Source organism: Rhinoderma darwinii, chromosome 11 (assembly GCF_050947455.1).
Source record: "Rhinoderma darwinii isolate aRhiDar2 chromosome 11, aRhiDar2.hap1, whole genome shotgun sequence".
Classification (NCBI taxonomy): Eukaryota; Metazoa; Chordata; class Amphibia; order Anura; family Rhinodermatidae; genus Rhinoderma; species Rhinoderma darwinii.
Genome location: NC_134697.1, coordinates 32,098,871 through 32,115,406, shown reverse-complemented (window position 1 = coordinate 32,115,406; position 16,536 = coordinate 32,098,871). Strand labels below are relative to the sequence as shown.

Here is a 16,536-nt window from a genome sequence, read left to right as displayed (position 1 = left end):
GAGCTCCAACAGCTATCCAGATATCTTTAGAAAACTTTTGAACCTAAAAACAATATGTTAAAACGTGTAGACACAGGTGTAGCCATAGAGGCTGCTATGAAACGTGGTGTGGTTTCAGGCTCCTAATGACGTCAGTCAGGTGCCGGCACATTATACCAGTAAGGCTCTATGTGTGCGCCTGTGTGACATCATTAGGAGCCACCAAGCAGTCCCGTGCTGGCGGCACCCGGGGCTCAGAGCTAAGGACAAACAAGCTAATCCCCCATACACATGGTGGGCGAGGAGAAAGACAATTCTCTGCTGCGGCAGCGTCCGGGCAGAGGCCTCACAGGAGTGGATCTGAAGTAAGAAAATCGCCAGGATGAAAAAATACTTGTCAATCACGCAGACCCCTGCATAACCTCGTACAAAGCTGTAACTTATGAAGAGCTTCTGCTGCAGTAGCAATCTGCTGTTTCCATGAGTGCCATATAGTTTGAAAGGAGTGGTAGGTTGCTGGGGTTACCCATTATGGCAATTGGTAGGGGTCCCAGTGTTTGGAACCCACCAATTTAGCATGTATCACCTATTCAGTGGATAGGTGATAAATGCTTTTGACCAGAATACCCCTATAAGGGGTCTGTGATCTTATCATTTAGGGATCTGAGGTCTGATAAGTAAGTGGTCTTGTCTGAGGTCTGATAATTAAGGGGTCTGGTCTAGGGTCTGAATGAATTTTGGGGTCTGGTCTGGGTTCTAAATCATTAATAAGCTATAAAAAATGTTAACATATCAGTCCTGTAAGGCCAAGTTGTATTTTTTTTAAAGCAACTCGGCAAGCCTGTCCTTACTTATACTCACATGAAGCTGGTTAGGGTTCGTGCTCATGGGTGGAAGGAAAAATCAAAAGTTTTCTATGGTGCCCAGCTTTTTCTTGTTACACCCCTGCATGTGATATTCACTTTAGGGCATTTAGTGCCCCAGTTCTTACCTGCATTGAAAGGAATGTTCATTGCAAGAAGCACAAGGCAGAACACCATAGATGTGGTCTCCATGCTGGAAGAAAATTGTATGAGCTCAATGTGTTTAGCTGATTATATATAATACACAGATACATAGTAACATAGCAACATAGTTTGTAAGATAAAGCTCAGCCTATTATCTTACAATGTTCACAGTATTATCCTGCAATGTTGATCTAAAGGAAGGCAATAATCCCCATGAGGCAAGAGCAAATTTTCCTCATCTTAGTTAAAAAATTAATCCCGACTCCAAATATGACAATCAGAATAAATCCCTGGATCAGTGACCCATTGGCAGTAATCTAGTACCCATATGTAGAAAAAAAGTTTGGGAGGATTCCTCCAGCTCACCTTATCGCATATGTGGACTTGCGCACGGGTCCTCGTGTCGGCACACGTATGGAGTACAAGGGAAGACAACGAAATGGATCCAGCGCTGTGTCCTTGAAGTTTGTTTAAAATAGGAAACTATTTCCAAGTTTTATTGAGTAATAGAAAAATAAAAACAAGTGGCATTGCAGGTAGATATTCTCAAATGAGTAATAGGATTTATGGCAGTGTGAGCTCAACTTTCACTTCTTGCAGGGTTAGACAGGTGATATTTAACAGAGAATTGAGTATTTGTTTCTGCATTTTACCTGACATTTCATTTTCCTCGAGGAGCACAGTGGAGAAAAATGTTTAATAAATTCACTTTCTCCTCATCACCCTTCATAATTTTTCCCTCATAACTTTTAAAAGGGCCAACACTTTGGGGGAACAAATATTAACCTTTTTACGCCAGTTTTCTGGTGTAGAGAAGTCACAGAAGGCCCAAAAGTCGCAATTTGTGTCGAAAATGGCAACTTTCAGGCATTTTACGTTTCCCTCGTCTCTTCTGGGGGGTGTGGCTTACAAAAAGTGGCGGGGACAATGCAGCCCGACCAAGTTATTATAATTTACACGAGAAAGCTGGTGTAAATTGTAGAGGAAATCTACGCCGGCTCCTATCATAGATTTAACTCTGTGGGGCGTAGCAAGGTAAAAGTTAGTGCTGGACTCTGTACCATGATCAGACTACATACCTTCCTCATTGGACAATTAAAAAAAACGATGTTTACCTCACCACTCCTCTTCGCTTCTCCCTTCCGGGTCCCTTCAGGCTCCCTCTACATGCCATGACTCATATAATGTACTAAACCGGGCAGCGCCGGGATGGTGTATGTGATGCGGCGCTCAGATCGTTGAGTGCTGCATCACATATGAGGCCCTGATGCTGCATGGCGTCAAAGCCTTGAAGGAGCCGCTGCATAATGAGGGCGCCTGAGGGGACCTCGAGGGGAGTATCAAATAGAAGCTGCGAGGTAAGTATACATTTTTTGTCCGGTGGTGGGGAATGGATGGTGCACAGCCAGCAGAAAGATGCGACAGATTTATTATGTGCATATAAAATGCCAGTCTTAGTAAATCTGCCCCTTTTAGTTTTAACCTTTTTACTATTTATATAATTGAAGAACATTTTGTGGTTAATTTTACTCTTTATGACAATGAGTCTCCCTGTCTCCAGCTTGGTTGCCTTATAGCTCTTTAGTACTTTTACACTGCCTATCTGTTTTAGTAATTTAAATGCTTTATTTTTGGTATTTATTGCCCCCTTTACATTTTCTAACTATCTGTTCCCCTAATAATTGAATCATTATGATACTAATTCCTGGGAGCTTTTTATAAGCCTTTATACAAACAGGAGACTGGCACATACTACGACACATAAATAATCTGTTAGAAACTCATAACCACTGACAATAGAACTTTGTATTGCACTAAGCACAGTATGTACTTTAAAAAGGGACAATGGTTTCGTTATAGGTGTTGCAGAAGTAGCAATCCCAATTGATCCCCAGTGCCTGTGGGACTCATATGCTACACTGACTAAAAAGTAAGTAGGACAGTGTCTCGATAAAATGCTAACTGCACAATTATGTAATAACACTCTTTTAGGCTGTCCCACTTCATTTTTACCATGTATAGGGACCCTACGTGCAATGTAAATCACATATATGTAAAACAGTTAGGTTCAGGGGCTCTATACTAGACTTTATTTGATTATGAACTTTCCATTATATAAGTTCACCACATTTGGCAGAGTATATAAAGTTGCAGCAAAAAACACACCATAGTGTTAATTACCCCTGGAGAAAAGAGGCTTCACTTGCCCTTGTCTAAATGCAGGAGATATATAGCTATGACCTTGGTCATCTTCTCTTGTTTAACCTTATTTAAAGGTACAAGACTTACATTTCTATAGAAAAAGAAAGTGAATTAACTAGAAAAAAAACATATAAAAAAAAAATACATGCAGTATATTTGTGTCCTCCTGTTATCTGATAATAAAAACATCTCAACATAGTTATGCAAGATCTTAGGGATTAATGTGATGAATGATCGTCGTGTTTACATGTCTTATATAAAGGATAATGGAGTTTTTCTCTGAGATTTCTGCAAACACAATGTGCTACTCCTTGTAGGCAGCACAAACACTACACCTTGCCCATGTATTCTATAGTTGAAGGGATAAGGAACTATATTAGATCAGGTCAACTATGAAGTATTTATTGAACTTTCATGCATAGCAATACAGAAGATCATCTGATTATACTTATTACGCTCTTCTTATAATCCACATCAGGACTACAATGTAAATAATACTTACTTGAGATCTTTGATGGAATATTTGTAGTGAGATCTCTCCACAACTTACTCCAACTGAAGCTCCACTTTAAACAATCTTCTCACATGTCAGGGAAGTCGTCATTGTAAGAATATAAGATCTTCTTGGATCAGTGATTTTACTGGTGCTGTGTGTATACATGGTACAATGCCCATGGAATCAATGGCTTTTTTAAATAAGGTGTGTCTTGACGATTCCGAGTTAGGCCTTATTCACACGACCGTATATATATTATAAAAGAGTATCCGGCACACCAATATAGAAAAAAAGGTATTTTTTATTTTGTTTCTAATGCCAGTGGCAGAGTGCGACGTTTCGGTCTAGGTGACCTTCATCAGGCACTGAGCCGTGCTGGGCAACTGAATTGACGAGCGCTAGTGGTGCTGATAGCGGCTGGCCGCTGTATCATGGCGCTATCTGAACCTTTACACAAATCGTATATATATTATGTCCATGCTACGCGCGTGGAAATCACGTGCGTCGCACGGACTTATGTAAGTCAATGGGGCAGTTCTGACAGGTCGTGATTTTCACGCAGCGTATGTCCGATGCGTAAAACTCACGACATGTCCTATACTTGCCCGTTGTTCGTGCAGCACTCATCCATTGAAGTCAATGAGTGCGTGCACATCACGCACGGCACATGGAAGCACTTCCGTGTCACGAGCGTGATTTGCGCTACAGTTGTTAAAGAAGTGAAGGGAAACATAAAAGCACCTCCTTCTTTACTGCTTGGTAAACATCAAAACAGAGTGTCATAATGATGCCGGCTGCGCGAAAATCACGCAGCCACGCGCCATATACAGATGCCATATACAGAGCAAAACGCACACGCTCGTGTGAATAAGGCCTTATGGAATTTTCCAACACATGCCAAGGACAGTGGTCAAATTACACAGGGCCTCCATTCATGTCATTATGGGAGCTCATCATAGTGCTTTGAGATAGATCCAAGTTGTATATACCATAAAAACAGACCATGTGGCTGCTTGGGGTTCTTGGAAATGGGGGGCCCAGCACTGGTTATCTAATTTGTTACTCTCCTCTCTAGAGAATTTGCACTATTTGCAAACAAGGGGGTGGAGAATTGGCCCAATATTCTTAGAAATGGAGTGGAGGAGAAAAAAAACACCATGCCCTCCTGTCCTTGGTGGAGAAACCCGGCATCATATTGCAAGCCCCACTTTGATCACTATTATAGGGTCCCATCTCTTCGTTGTAGGCCACTGGGTGGAGAACTGTGACGGATAAGGTAGTACAGATGATAGATTGCTCTTACTGAAGTAAGGTAAAATATAGGATGGATTAAAAAAATATAATTATACTATTTCTGTAAAATTATGAATATGTTGCTAATATTGCAAAGTATTATATTTCTGAATAAATACTGGAACCATATGTCACTAGTACTGTCATGTATTTTGTATTTCCATCTTTGGTACCTTTTCTATACATAAATATATTGTGCACTATGTGATATTTCGCACTAGGCTAGCATTGTGACCGCCTGGAGTTTATCAGTGTGTTTGGATCCGAATGGCTGTTATAAATATTCATTGCAGGTTCCAGCTATGTTCATCTCCATCTACATGGTGCCCTACATGCAGTCAGCTAACTGACCTGTCCCGATGAATTCACATTCACACCTGAACAAAGTTGAGGATGGTTGATAAAATCCATCCCTAAAAAGTGTACAAAACCCTTGTTCAAGGATGTGAAAACCCTGGACGCTATCCTCATAAGAAAAATTTAGAATTTATCGTTAGTCTGCCGGCTTAGCGCAGTTCTTTTAGTAAAAAATTTTTAATCGAGTGACAACCTGGCAAATTCTAATCTAAGTGTAATTTACGTCTTCCTTTTCATCTGTTCGTGTAAGTTTTCTAAACAGAAACCTTGTAATTTGCAATAACTTTCCTTGGCACACAGTAATCTTTGAGTGGTATTTGAAGTTCCTCTAAGGGCGTACATAGCACGGGGGCCGATCATGCATCTTCTAATGGACCCTTGGAGAAAAGGGGTCAATACTTGTTGGTCCCTTGCAATTAGGTGGCGAGAACCTATGCAGGACTCCCCTCTCCGGAGGAACTGCATTGCAAGAAACCAAGTGGAGGAGAATGTGGCCCCAAGGACATAGAAAAGGTGTGGATGGGGAAACAATCCCCATACCCTTCTGTCCTGATTGGCCAAGCCAGGAACCATAATGGGGGGTATTATTGATCTTTGCTATGTCTATTCATCACTAATTTCCTCCATTTTATTATTTAGGTAATCTCTTTATGTTATTGTATGTAATATGCCCGCATTTTAGCATCTGTATTTTGGCCGCCACATGGGGTGCGCATATGTGGAATAAGTCTTCTTACTTATTCTATGCGGCCCATCCATGTCTTGTTATTTTCCTAAGCATAATTCAATACTTGTCTTCACAAACTGGCAACTTCACATATATGTCAGCAGTGTTTTTTTAATGCTTGCATATTGATCTCCAAATTTGACCTTTTTTTGCAGTATATTAAATTTACAATGACAAATCATTCATAAAGGAAACAAATAAAAGATTTTTTTTAGTCTGAAGGCAAAAGAGCAATGAAAACACTTGCAATATAATTTCTTGGAGATTTTATTTTTCCAGAAGTTTCAAGGGTCCTACCACAACATTAAGTTCCTTGTGTTGGTAATTATGAGTTCTTCTTTTGCGCCTCTGTATACAACCCTGAGTGCAGCGTGAGTTTTCACTGTCATTATCACAAAGTACAAGTTTACATTGGAAGTATACATTGTTATGTTCATTCGGAAAGCTGAAGGCATTAAATCCAAAACGGACCGCCGTACTTGAGTAAGAATCATATGTCTTATAATCAGGAAGTTTGCTGCATCTGTAAAACAAGGAGATTATAGTGGTGGTGTGCAATCCTGTCTCAGGGCAGATAAGGTGCAGGCTTGCCATTTTAGAGTACACAAGGAAGCAAACATTTCATATAATGTATAGTTCCATATTCTGTTTGTTTTTGTTATATTTGCTCGAGTCGGCCTCTCTAACCACTGACCATAACAGCTCTGGATATGCTATTTGCAGCAACTCCGGCTCATAGACATCCATATGCTTTAAAAAAAAAAAAAACTCAAATCTGCATAAATAAAAAATAAACTTTTTAATATACATAGATTTCCTATTCTCCTGTGTTTCCCCGCACTGACACTCTTTTCATACCTGACTGACGACATGTAGTTCAAATGAACATAACGTCACCTTACCACTTTGGCCAATTGCTGCCCACCATGGTTATGGCACTATGGACCAGAGCAGCAGAAACCTAGAGAACAGTGGCAGGGGTTTCAAAGTACAGATATGCAAAAACACCCATTTGCTCATTTTGATTCTAATCTACTGAACCTCCAGGTTTTGGATTTGCTTCACGTCCTAATTTTTTTCCTTAGGTGCTAAGTTGTTTTTGGTATGTAAGTTTGAGGAAGGAAAGGTCAGCATTAGTCGACTACGCTATTGTTTCCGCTAAGAAAAAAAAATGGAAATCTTATGGAACAGAAACAAATGGAAACCAATTGCAACAGAAGCATTACCATTGAAATCAATAGTAATGCAAACGGAAGCTGCGGTTTCCATTTGGCTTTGCGCTCATGGGTTCCTCCCATGGAAAGGTCTAACGGAACCCTTGAACGGAAGCCCAACGATGATGTGAACAGGCCCTTAGATGAGTACTGTAAATGAAGTAAATGTAATTGAAGTGTCAGACTTCAGTTGAATCATTTCCACAGATCTCACTAGCTTCGCTCCATAGCTCCCTTTATAATGTTGTGTGGTATATCCTTATCCCCAGTAATCACCAGCAACAGCACCAGACGGACAAAGCAGGCCATAACTGGCAATTACCGTCTCTTGTCTGTACCTAATGCTCCAGGTTTCGCAAGTGGAGTACACCTGGGCAGATAAGAACTGCCCCACATTGCTTGAATTTTGGTCGAACAGATCATGAATGGCCTTATTTGAGCAATAATGACATGTGGGGATCATCTAAAATTTTCGTATAAAATGTGACACCAGGTAGGAGGTTCCCAAACCTGTTGCAATCTATTTCTAGGACTCAGCACACTCTTGAATGCAAAAAGTGTTCATTTTATTTGTAATTTGATCACATAGCTTTTCAAAGCAAATCGGGAAACTAGTAAGCGTTTTCGATCAACAGACATTCTTCAGACAAACTGACTACTGGGAGCTGGATATTATTGTGTTATGTACCTTGAGTCCAGTTAGTCCTTGAAATATATAGTTGGGATCATCTCACTGGCCCTGTCATCCACTAGTTGGAACGGAAGGAACTGCACCACCAACAAACTGGTTAGATTAGGGTAGACACACTGCTTTTTGCAGGCGAAGTCCTATAAAACTTTGCTGTGTTATCTAGGGGAAATTGGAGCTTAGATGGGATGTTTTGCTGATGATGGCGCACTTGCCATAGAACGGGAGGGCAAACAAATTCGCCCATAGTTCGGCAGGACAAATTTTCCAAAAATACAACGGGAGGGCAAACAAATTTGGCCAAAGGTCGGTGGGACAAATTTTCCAAAAATACTTATCTCTTACAGTAAGTAAACTATCCTGATGCAGTCTGCCTCATAAACTTTACTACCTTTCTGCTAGTGCCATTTAACTTAATTAACATACAGTAGAATATACTGATTTTAAAATAATAGTATCATTTATAAAAAATAGATATATATTTACCCATTGTGGATGATATAATAAACATTTCTTGTAAAGTCCAAATCAGGAGATGCAACACATGTTTCTAAAAATAAGAACAGGTCAGGATTTGACTGGTTCAAGAAAGCTTCGAGAAATAACGGTTGATTGAGCTCCACGTAGTATGGATATACCGTTACCAGCTCTTTGAAATCAATACTAGTAAAGAAATTCAGTGTGGCAGAATAGAGGCCATATTGAATTAAGGTGTCCTCCAATGTGTCATCAGCCATGTGCATAGCTTCCACTAGAGTGCTTTCATACAGCCGACATTTCAGAGTTAAACGTAACTTTGCTTTGTGAATGACTGTATCCGTTGAGTGGGTTAACAACGTGTTTGTATAACTTATTGCATCCTTTTCGACCTGTAAAATAAGTAGTAGGTCGCAAGGTCACAATTATATAATGAGATGCTAATTAAGAAGTGAAAATATTATTTTTTATTATTATTATTATTATTATTATTCGTATTAGTTGTAGTAGTATTATTACAATTCAATTTTAGTTACAGAAAACATAGGAATAACTAATATGCAATTCCTTTGTGATTTTTTTGGGCCAAAATGTTTCAAAGCAGCTACATGTTTTATTTTGTATACTAAAAATTAGACTTTAAATGCATTCAGCTTCTATTGAGACTTTATTGGAAACACATTATGATATTTTATTCTGAGCCTGATTTTATTTATAGCATTTTCAAATAAACATTTAAGAGATATATGTATTTTAAAGAGGCTTTTTAATCTTTAGTACATGCACTAGATGAGAGGTGTTGATAGCAAGTTAAACTAGTGCGTAGGATGAAGATGTTCATGGTAATCATCACTATTCATATTACAATGGTGCAGTCAGTTAAATACTCCAGACTCCAACAGCAAACTAACGGACTGTCTATAGTGTTGTCATCTACGTAACAGTCAACCATATCTAATGTCTATGGGCAGTTCTGACACTGTTCAGAGACAAAAAGCCCATGTACCATTGTAAGAAAATAAAAAATGAATGTTCATAAATAACTTTATATTATCCTACCTGCTTGATTGTCAAACAACTTTGGTAAGGGATATAAAACTCTAGCCAGTCTGACGCAAGTGGCGGTCGGCATTGTGGATCATTCAGATGAATGTTATTGAAAGAATATCCCAAAGACTCAAGGTAATTTAGAGAAACTCTTGCTTCCATGTAATCTGAATAGCATGATAGAGTAACTGTAAGGACAATCATATACAAAGGGTCGTAAGTACATATGCGTGGGACACACAAGAGCAAAAAATAGTTTGTAATTACAAAACCAGAATGTGGAGAAATAAGAGTACCACCCAGTAAGATTTTTATATGCCCCCACTTCCCCATGCTCCTTAGCAACCCATAGAATTGAGCGCACGCAAATTACATTAGCAGCTTTTTTTTCATACATAAGTAGAATAGATAGAATAAATACTTTACAAATATAACTGATAGGATATCTATAAAACTTCTGTAATTGATATCTATATGGAAGTCATTGACATGTTATCTCAAGGCTTTCAAATAATTATTCAGTGTTCTAGTTTTTATTCTAAACATTCCAAAACTTTAGTTAATTCAGGATTCCCCACATATTAACCTTTAAATTAAGGGGGAAAAGGCCGAATATGCCTTAAGGTGACCAGACAATATAAGTAGCTATTGGGCGCATGCTTGTTCGGCAGACAACTGTTCCTCCAGACTCCACCATAAACATGAATGCCGGGCTCAGCTGAGGAAAAGTTGTATAAGCCTCTGCCGGAGGAGTAGCGTGAAATCCAAAATGCTCAATTCTTCTTTCCCCTGACATTAAGGGAGAGTCAGGAGACCCTCATACACATTTTGCTGATCCTGTGCAAATTCAGCCGACTTTTAGCTAATGTGTATGGCCAGCTTTAAGCTTTGTACTGCAAAAACAGTATATCTCTATATATACCTACAGTAGTAGTTCATTTCCAACACATATCATTGTATTTGGATTCAAATACATTTTGGGGCAATAAAAAGTAAATGTTGCATTCATAGGGTAATAGGATAATTCTGGACCCTATTATAAATATGTAATCACACCAAAAGCATTTCTGGAACTATTCTTACGTAAATATAACATGTGTTGCTTATTTTCACTTGCAGAGTATGTAATAATGCTATATTACTCCTGCTATCCGTACTACTACTATCACTACCAACTGATACTAATACACTATAGGACAAAAGTCTTAGAACACTTACACCTAAAGGAGTTTTATGACATCTCATTCTAAATTCATAGGCATTACTATGAAGTTGGTTCTACCTTTGCAGCTAAAACAGCTTCCACTCTTCTGGGAAGGATTTCTACAAGATTTTGGAGTGTTTCTGTGGAAATTTTTGCCCATTCATCCAGAAGGGCATTTGTGAGGTCAGACACTGATGCTGGATGAGATGGCCTGGCTCGCAATCTCCGTTCTAGTTAATCTCAAAGGTATTCAATTGGGTTGAGGTCAGGGCTCTGTTTGGGAAAGTCATGTTCTTCCACACCAAACTCACACATGCATGCCTTTGTGGACCTTGTGCACTGGGACACAGTCATGCTGAAACAGAAAAGGGCCGAACCCCAAACTGTTTCCACAAAGTTGGAAGCAAAGAGACCCAGACACGTCCTTTAGACCACTAGATAGAGAAGCGTGATTCATCACTCCACAGAACACGTTTCCACTGCTCCAGAGTCCTGTGGCGGCAGCTTTACACCACTCTATCCGACGATTGGCATTGTTCTTGGTGATGTAAGGCTGGCATGCAGCTGCTTGGCCATAGAAACCCATGCCATGAAGCTTCAAGGGCACAGTTTTAGGTTTGTAACTCTGCAGTTATTGAGTCAGTAGAGCGCTGGTGACTTTTATGCACTATGCACCTCAGCACTCGGCGACCCCACTCTGTAACTTCACATGGTCTGCCACTTTGTCTGGTTCCTAAACGCTTCCACTTTACAATAATACCACTCAAAGTTGATAGTGGAATATCTAGGAGGGAAAAAATTTAATGAACTGACTTGTTGAGACCATGGCATCCTATTACAGTACCACACTCAAATTCAGTGAGCGCTTTAGACCGACCAATTCTTTCACAATGTTTGTAAAGGCAGACGACATGGCTAGGTGGTGGATTTTATACACCTGTGGCAATGGGACTGCATCAAACACCTGAATTCAATGATTCGGAAGTGTGTCCCAATACTTTTGTCCATATAGTGTATATAATAAAGTACAAATATTTTAGATTACTTTACCATTTGTATCACCGAGGAACACAGAGTAATAGGAGGCAGCAAATTCCAGGCCTGAGTCGCTTTCATTCTCAACCCTGGTGTACACTATGCTCAAGCTGTTTGATGAGGAGATGAAATCACGGTCAGTAGTTTCACAGAGTTGCCCAAGTAAAGGGGAGTCTTGTGGAGTTCCATCATAAATGGACAGAGTAGAAGGGTAGCAAGACGCAACATTTTTCATCCTGGTCATTGGAATTACAGAACAAGAAACAAGAGATAGATAAATCTGTATCTTGTGCCACACTTCCTAATAATGTAGACTTGTTAACATTATAAAAAGTTGAGCATAGTCATTAGCACCATTTGTTACTTCCATAAAGTTGATTTCTTTCTGTATTTACAGAAATAGCAAAGCTGAGTTTTTGCCATTTGGCAACATACATCATGATATAATGAAGCATTTTTTATCTGTGATTGCCATAGCACTGCATATAGCTACAGTATACACAATAAATACAACTGCCACGCAAACCATTCAGTCCACAAACTGTACAAGTAATCAAAGGGCTATGGGGCCTTATCTGCACATGAAGTAGAGAAGTTTCCATCATCAATATAGGAAGGGGTTCTTTACAGTTAGGGTATGTTCACACACACTATTTATGGACGTAATTCGGGCGTTTTAGCCCCGAATTACGTCCGAAAATGCGCCTCAATAGCGTCGGCAAACATCTGCCCATTCATTTGAATGGGTCTTACGATGTTCTGTTCAGACGGTCATTTTTTTTACGCCCCGCTGTCAAAAGGCGGGGCGTAAAAAAGACGCCCGCGTCAAAGAAGTGTCATGTCACTTCTTCAGACGTAAATGGAGCCGTTTTCCATGGACTCCATGGAAAACCAGCTCCAGTTACGTCCGTAATGGACGCGGAGTTCAAGCGCCTGCACATGCCGTTACGGCTATAATGACGGGGCTGTTTTCTCCTGAAAACAGCCCCGTAATTTCGGCCGTTACGGACGCTGTAGTGTGAACATACCCTAAGTGTAGTGAAACTTCGGAGTGCCCTACTATGAGGAAGTAATGGCAAAACAGTAAAAGAATTTAAAAAAAAACATTAAAATTATTAGACACCTAAAGTCTAATAGCCTTGAGAGTTCTAATTATTGAAAAGAAACAATCATTCCCAGGAAATTGTGCCCCCGTGGACTCAGGAACTAATAAAGTTTTCCCCATGAGGCAAAAGTAGCCCCTTTTGCTTGGGTGGTGGTGGGGGGGTATTTTGCCTTACTACTAATAATAATGTATATTTGGCGTCAGCAGCTACCCCAAAAAGTACTATGGAAAAACAAGAGCATAGTATGGCCCAAATGGTGTGATTGTTTAATATTCTGAGGGACAGATGGTCAAACATATTATTTACCCTACACAGAATTAACTTGTAGATAATGTGGCATGCACATATTATACAAGTAGGGTATCTTACTTTCCTCATCCACTACTCATTGTTAAAGAGGTTGTACAGAATTAGAAAAACATGGCTGCTTTTGTACCAAAAAATAGTGCCACATTAATACTTAGGTTATGTGTGGTATTGCAGTTCAGCCACATTCACTTCAATGGAGTGAAGCTACCATACCACGCACATCACTGTTTTCCTTATTATGTCATCAGTCGGCCATTTGTTTACTGCTCCCTGCTCCAGCGCTCTACTTATTCCATCCTAAGGCCCTGTTCACATGGAGTTTTTGCCGGCAGAAAAATCTGCCTCAAAATTTTGTATGGAATTTTGAGGCAGAATTTGATCTGCCTGCATGCCGTTTGCCGCGTTTCTCTGCCTCCCATTGATGTCAATGGGAGGTCTGAGACGTAAACGCCTGAAACTAGGGCACGTCGCTTCTTGAAATCAATGGGAGGCGAATTTGGCTGTTTTTTTGCCGCGGTTTCCACATCAAAAACCATGTAAAAAATCTCTGTGTGAACATACCTTAACTTTTTCATTTTGTACATTGTTTTTTGTTTCCTGGTTTTCATAGTCTCTTCATTCTTTGCTTACTTATTCCATTTTGAGATCTGCTGCAGTCTGGCTGATCATCTCCGAGCTCTGGTCCATGCCTACACATGGCACAGAGTCTAGGGTACAATTGGCGTTGAGATTTGATGCTTTTCTTGGTGAATTTTTACCAGGTACTAAGATTTGTTTTCCACAATCCACAAACAAACTGATAGGTTAAATGGTTTACTAAGAAAACTTGATCCTGTATGTATGCATGAATGTGTTTATAGAGGGTTACTGTAATCATAAAAGATATTTATTGCAGATTAAAGGGGTTGTTCAGGATAAGAAAACCTTGGCTGCTGCGGTACTGCAGAACTTCAAAGGAGCTGAGCTGCAATACCAGTCACAACCCAAGGACAGATGTGGTGCTGTTTTTGCAAAAAAGCAGCCATGTTTCGTCTAATCCTGGTCAACCCCATTATATGTGCAAGCAACAAATTTTTTTCCCCATCATGTAAGTGTGTTATACATAATAAACGGTTTCTATCATTCTGCCTCAAACTCATTCATAACAACTTTTTGTTAAAAACAGGCGTGGATATCAATGGAGTGAGAATGTACAACCTCAAAAAAACACTGGAGCCCCTAAGTCATACAAGTTTATGAATTGTAATCTAGGATACGAAAACTATAAATCAAATTATTTAAATAAACTAAATTCCGAACACTCACTTAAATCTTGTGAAATTCAGATGAATCTGATAATTATTGGAAGCGCTTATATACCAAATGCAGGAATTTGATGCTCTGGACACACTGGGATCCAAGACAACATCTCCTTGTGGATTGGTCAAAATGCCTCCACAATCGGCTGTAGCAAAAAAATAAATAAAATATATATATATATATATATATATATATATATATATATATATAATGTATAATAATAATTCTTATTACATTTACAAAAGTGATAGGGAAGATGCAAAGGTCGTTTCTTAAGTTAAAGCAACATAATATCACAGATTTCATCATATTGATGTAAAAATTTGCACTATTTTTCCCATCAAAGAAACGATCACCTCGGTGATACCTGGCAGTCCTCATTATAAGTCAATGGGGTTTGTTAAGGCTCTATTGGTATCTTTTGTGCAATGGATCAGAAATGGAAGCCGCAAAGCAGATGATTTGTCATCCATTAGGATGCATTAGAGAATTAATTGACCAGGTTTGTGATTTACTTTAGCGAATTTATGGGGAATAAAAGGTGGACACAAATGTTCCAGCGAATCAACAAAATGGTGAAACAGGCCAATTGTTGTAGCCACCCCAAGTCCTGACCAGATGTGAGCACAAAGATCCTCAAAGTTAGTAACTTCTAGAGAATAAGGCTGGGTTCACACGTGGCGGAATTTCACTTAAATTCCGCTGCGGACACTCCGCAGCGTTAATCCGCAGCGGAGCCGTTTCTGCATTGACTTTCACTTCTATTTAGAAGTGTTCGTTTAGACGATGCGTAACATTCCGCTGCGGAGCATAGGCTGCGGAGCGGAATTTGGTGTCTGCAGCATGCTCTGTCTGTTGCGGAGCAGTGGCGGACTCATGGCGGAATTTCTCCATTGACAGCAATGGAGATTCTAAGTTCCGCAATGAAGTCCGCAGCTGTCATGCACATGTCATGTGTGCTGCGGATGCGTCTTGCTTTTTTGCCATGACATTTCTTCATTCTGGCTGGACCTATGTATTTCTAGGTCTACAGCCAGACTGAGGAAGTCAATGGGGCTCCCGTAATGACGGGAGCGTTGCTAGGAGACGGCAGTAAGCGATCGGCAGTAACTGTTTCTGCACCCTGGATAGTGACTACCGATCACAATATACAGCAACCTGTAAAAAAATATAAGTTCATACTTACCGAGAACTCCCTGCTTCTGTCTCCAGTCCGGCCTCCCAGGATGACGTTTCAGTCTAAGTGATGGCTGCAGCCAATCACAGGCCAAGCACAGGCTGCAGCGGTCACATGGACTGGCGCGTCATCCAGGGAGGTCGGGCTGGATGCCGAAAGAGGGACGCGTCACCAAGACAACGGCCGGTAAGTATGAAATTCGTTTACTTTCACTAGGGAAAGTGCTGTCCCTTCTCTCTATCCTGCACTGATAGGGAGAAGGGAAGCACTTTTCCCGCAGTCCGCAGCAGCTAGTCCGCATCAATTTACTGCACATTTTGTGCAGATCCGCAGCAGAATCTGCCACGCAGATTCTGTGCGGCATTGATGCGGACAGTTGCGGAGGAAATCCGCCACGTGTGGTCATGCCCTTAGGGTATGTTCACACGTGCTAATTTCAGCCATTTTTCGGGCCGTAAACGTCCCGAAAAACGGCTGAAAAATCGGAAGCAGAACGCCTGCAAACATCTGCCCTTTGATTTCAATGGGAAATACGATGTTCTGTTCCGATGGGACGTTTTTTTACACCTCATTTAAAAAAAACTGTGCGTAAAAAGATGTCCCATAAAAAGAAGAGCATGTCACTTCTTGAGACTTTTTTGGAGTCGTTTTTTTATTGACTCAATTTAAAAACAGCTCCAAAAACGGCCATACAAAAACGCAGCGAAAAACGCGAGTTTGATTAAAAAATGGCTGAACATCAGGAGCTGTTTTCCTTTGAAAACAGCTCCGTATTTTCAGACGTATTTTGTTAAGCGTGTGAACATACCCTAAGAATTCTTACACTGCAGTCAGAATGTCATGAGATTCGGGAAGTAGAAACTGTGTCCCCAAAATACAGAGGAAACTTCGCTGTTTTACTAATGATACAGTATGTTCT

At 40.1% G+C, this 16,536-nt stretch overlaps 2 protein-coding genes across 3 annotated transcripts in view; one reads left to right on the top strand and one right to left on the bottom strand.

Moving 5' to 3' along the window:
- The window catches only part of LOC142662936 (scavenger receptor cysteine-rich domain-containing protein DMBT1-like), a 70,934-nt gene extending 69,900 nt beyond the window's left edge, over window positions 1-1,034 (bottom strand). The window contains exon 1 of the mRNA XM_075841230.1: window positions 971-1,034. Coding sequence (XP_075697345.1) covers window positions 971-1,034 — 64 coding nt within the window. The remainder of the gene's footprint in view (window positions 1-970) is intronic.
- The window catches only part of RBP4 (retinol binding protein 4), a 349,798-nt gene that overhangs the window by 68,046 nt on the left and 265,216 nt on the right, over window positions 1-16,536 (top strand). Inside the window, exon 1 of one of the 2 annotated variants that reach the window (XM_075841027.1) lies at window positions 2,033-2,043. The exons of the other annotated variant lie outside the window; for it this stretch is intronic. The gene's annotated coding sequence lies outside the window, so the exon portion shown is untranslated. Of the gene's footprint in view, window positions 1-2,032; window positions 2,044-16,536 lie in introns of those variants that run through there. 2 annotated transcript variants of the gene reach the window in all.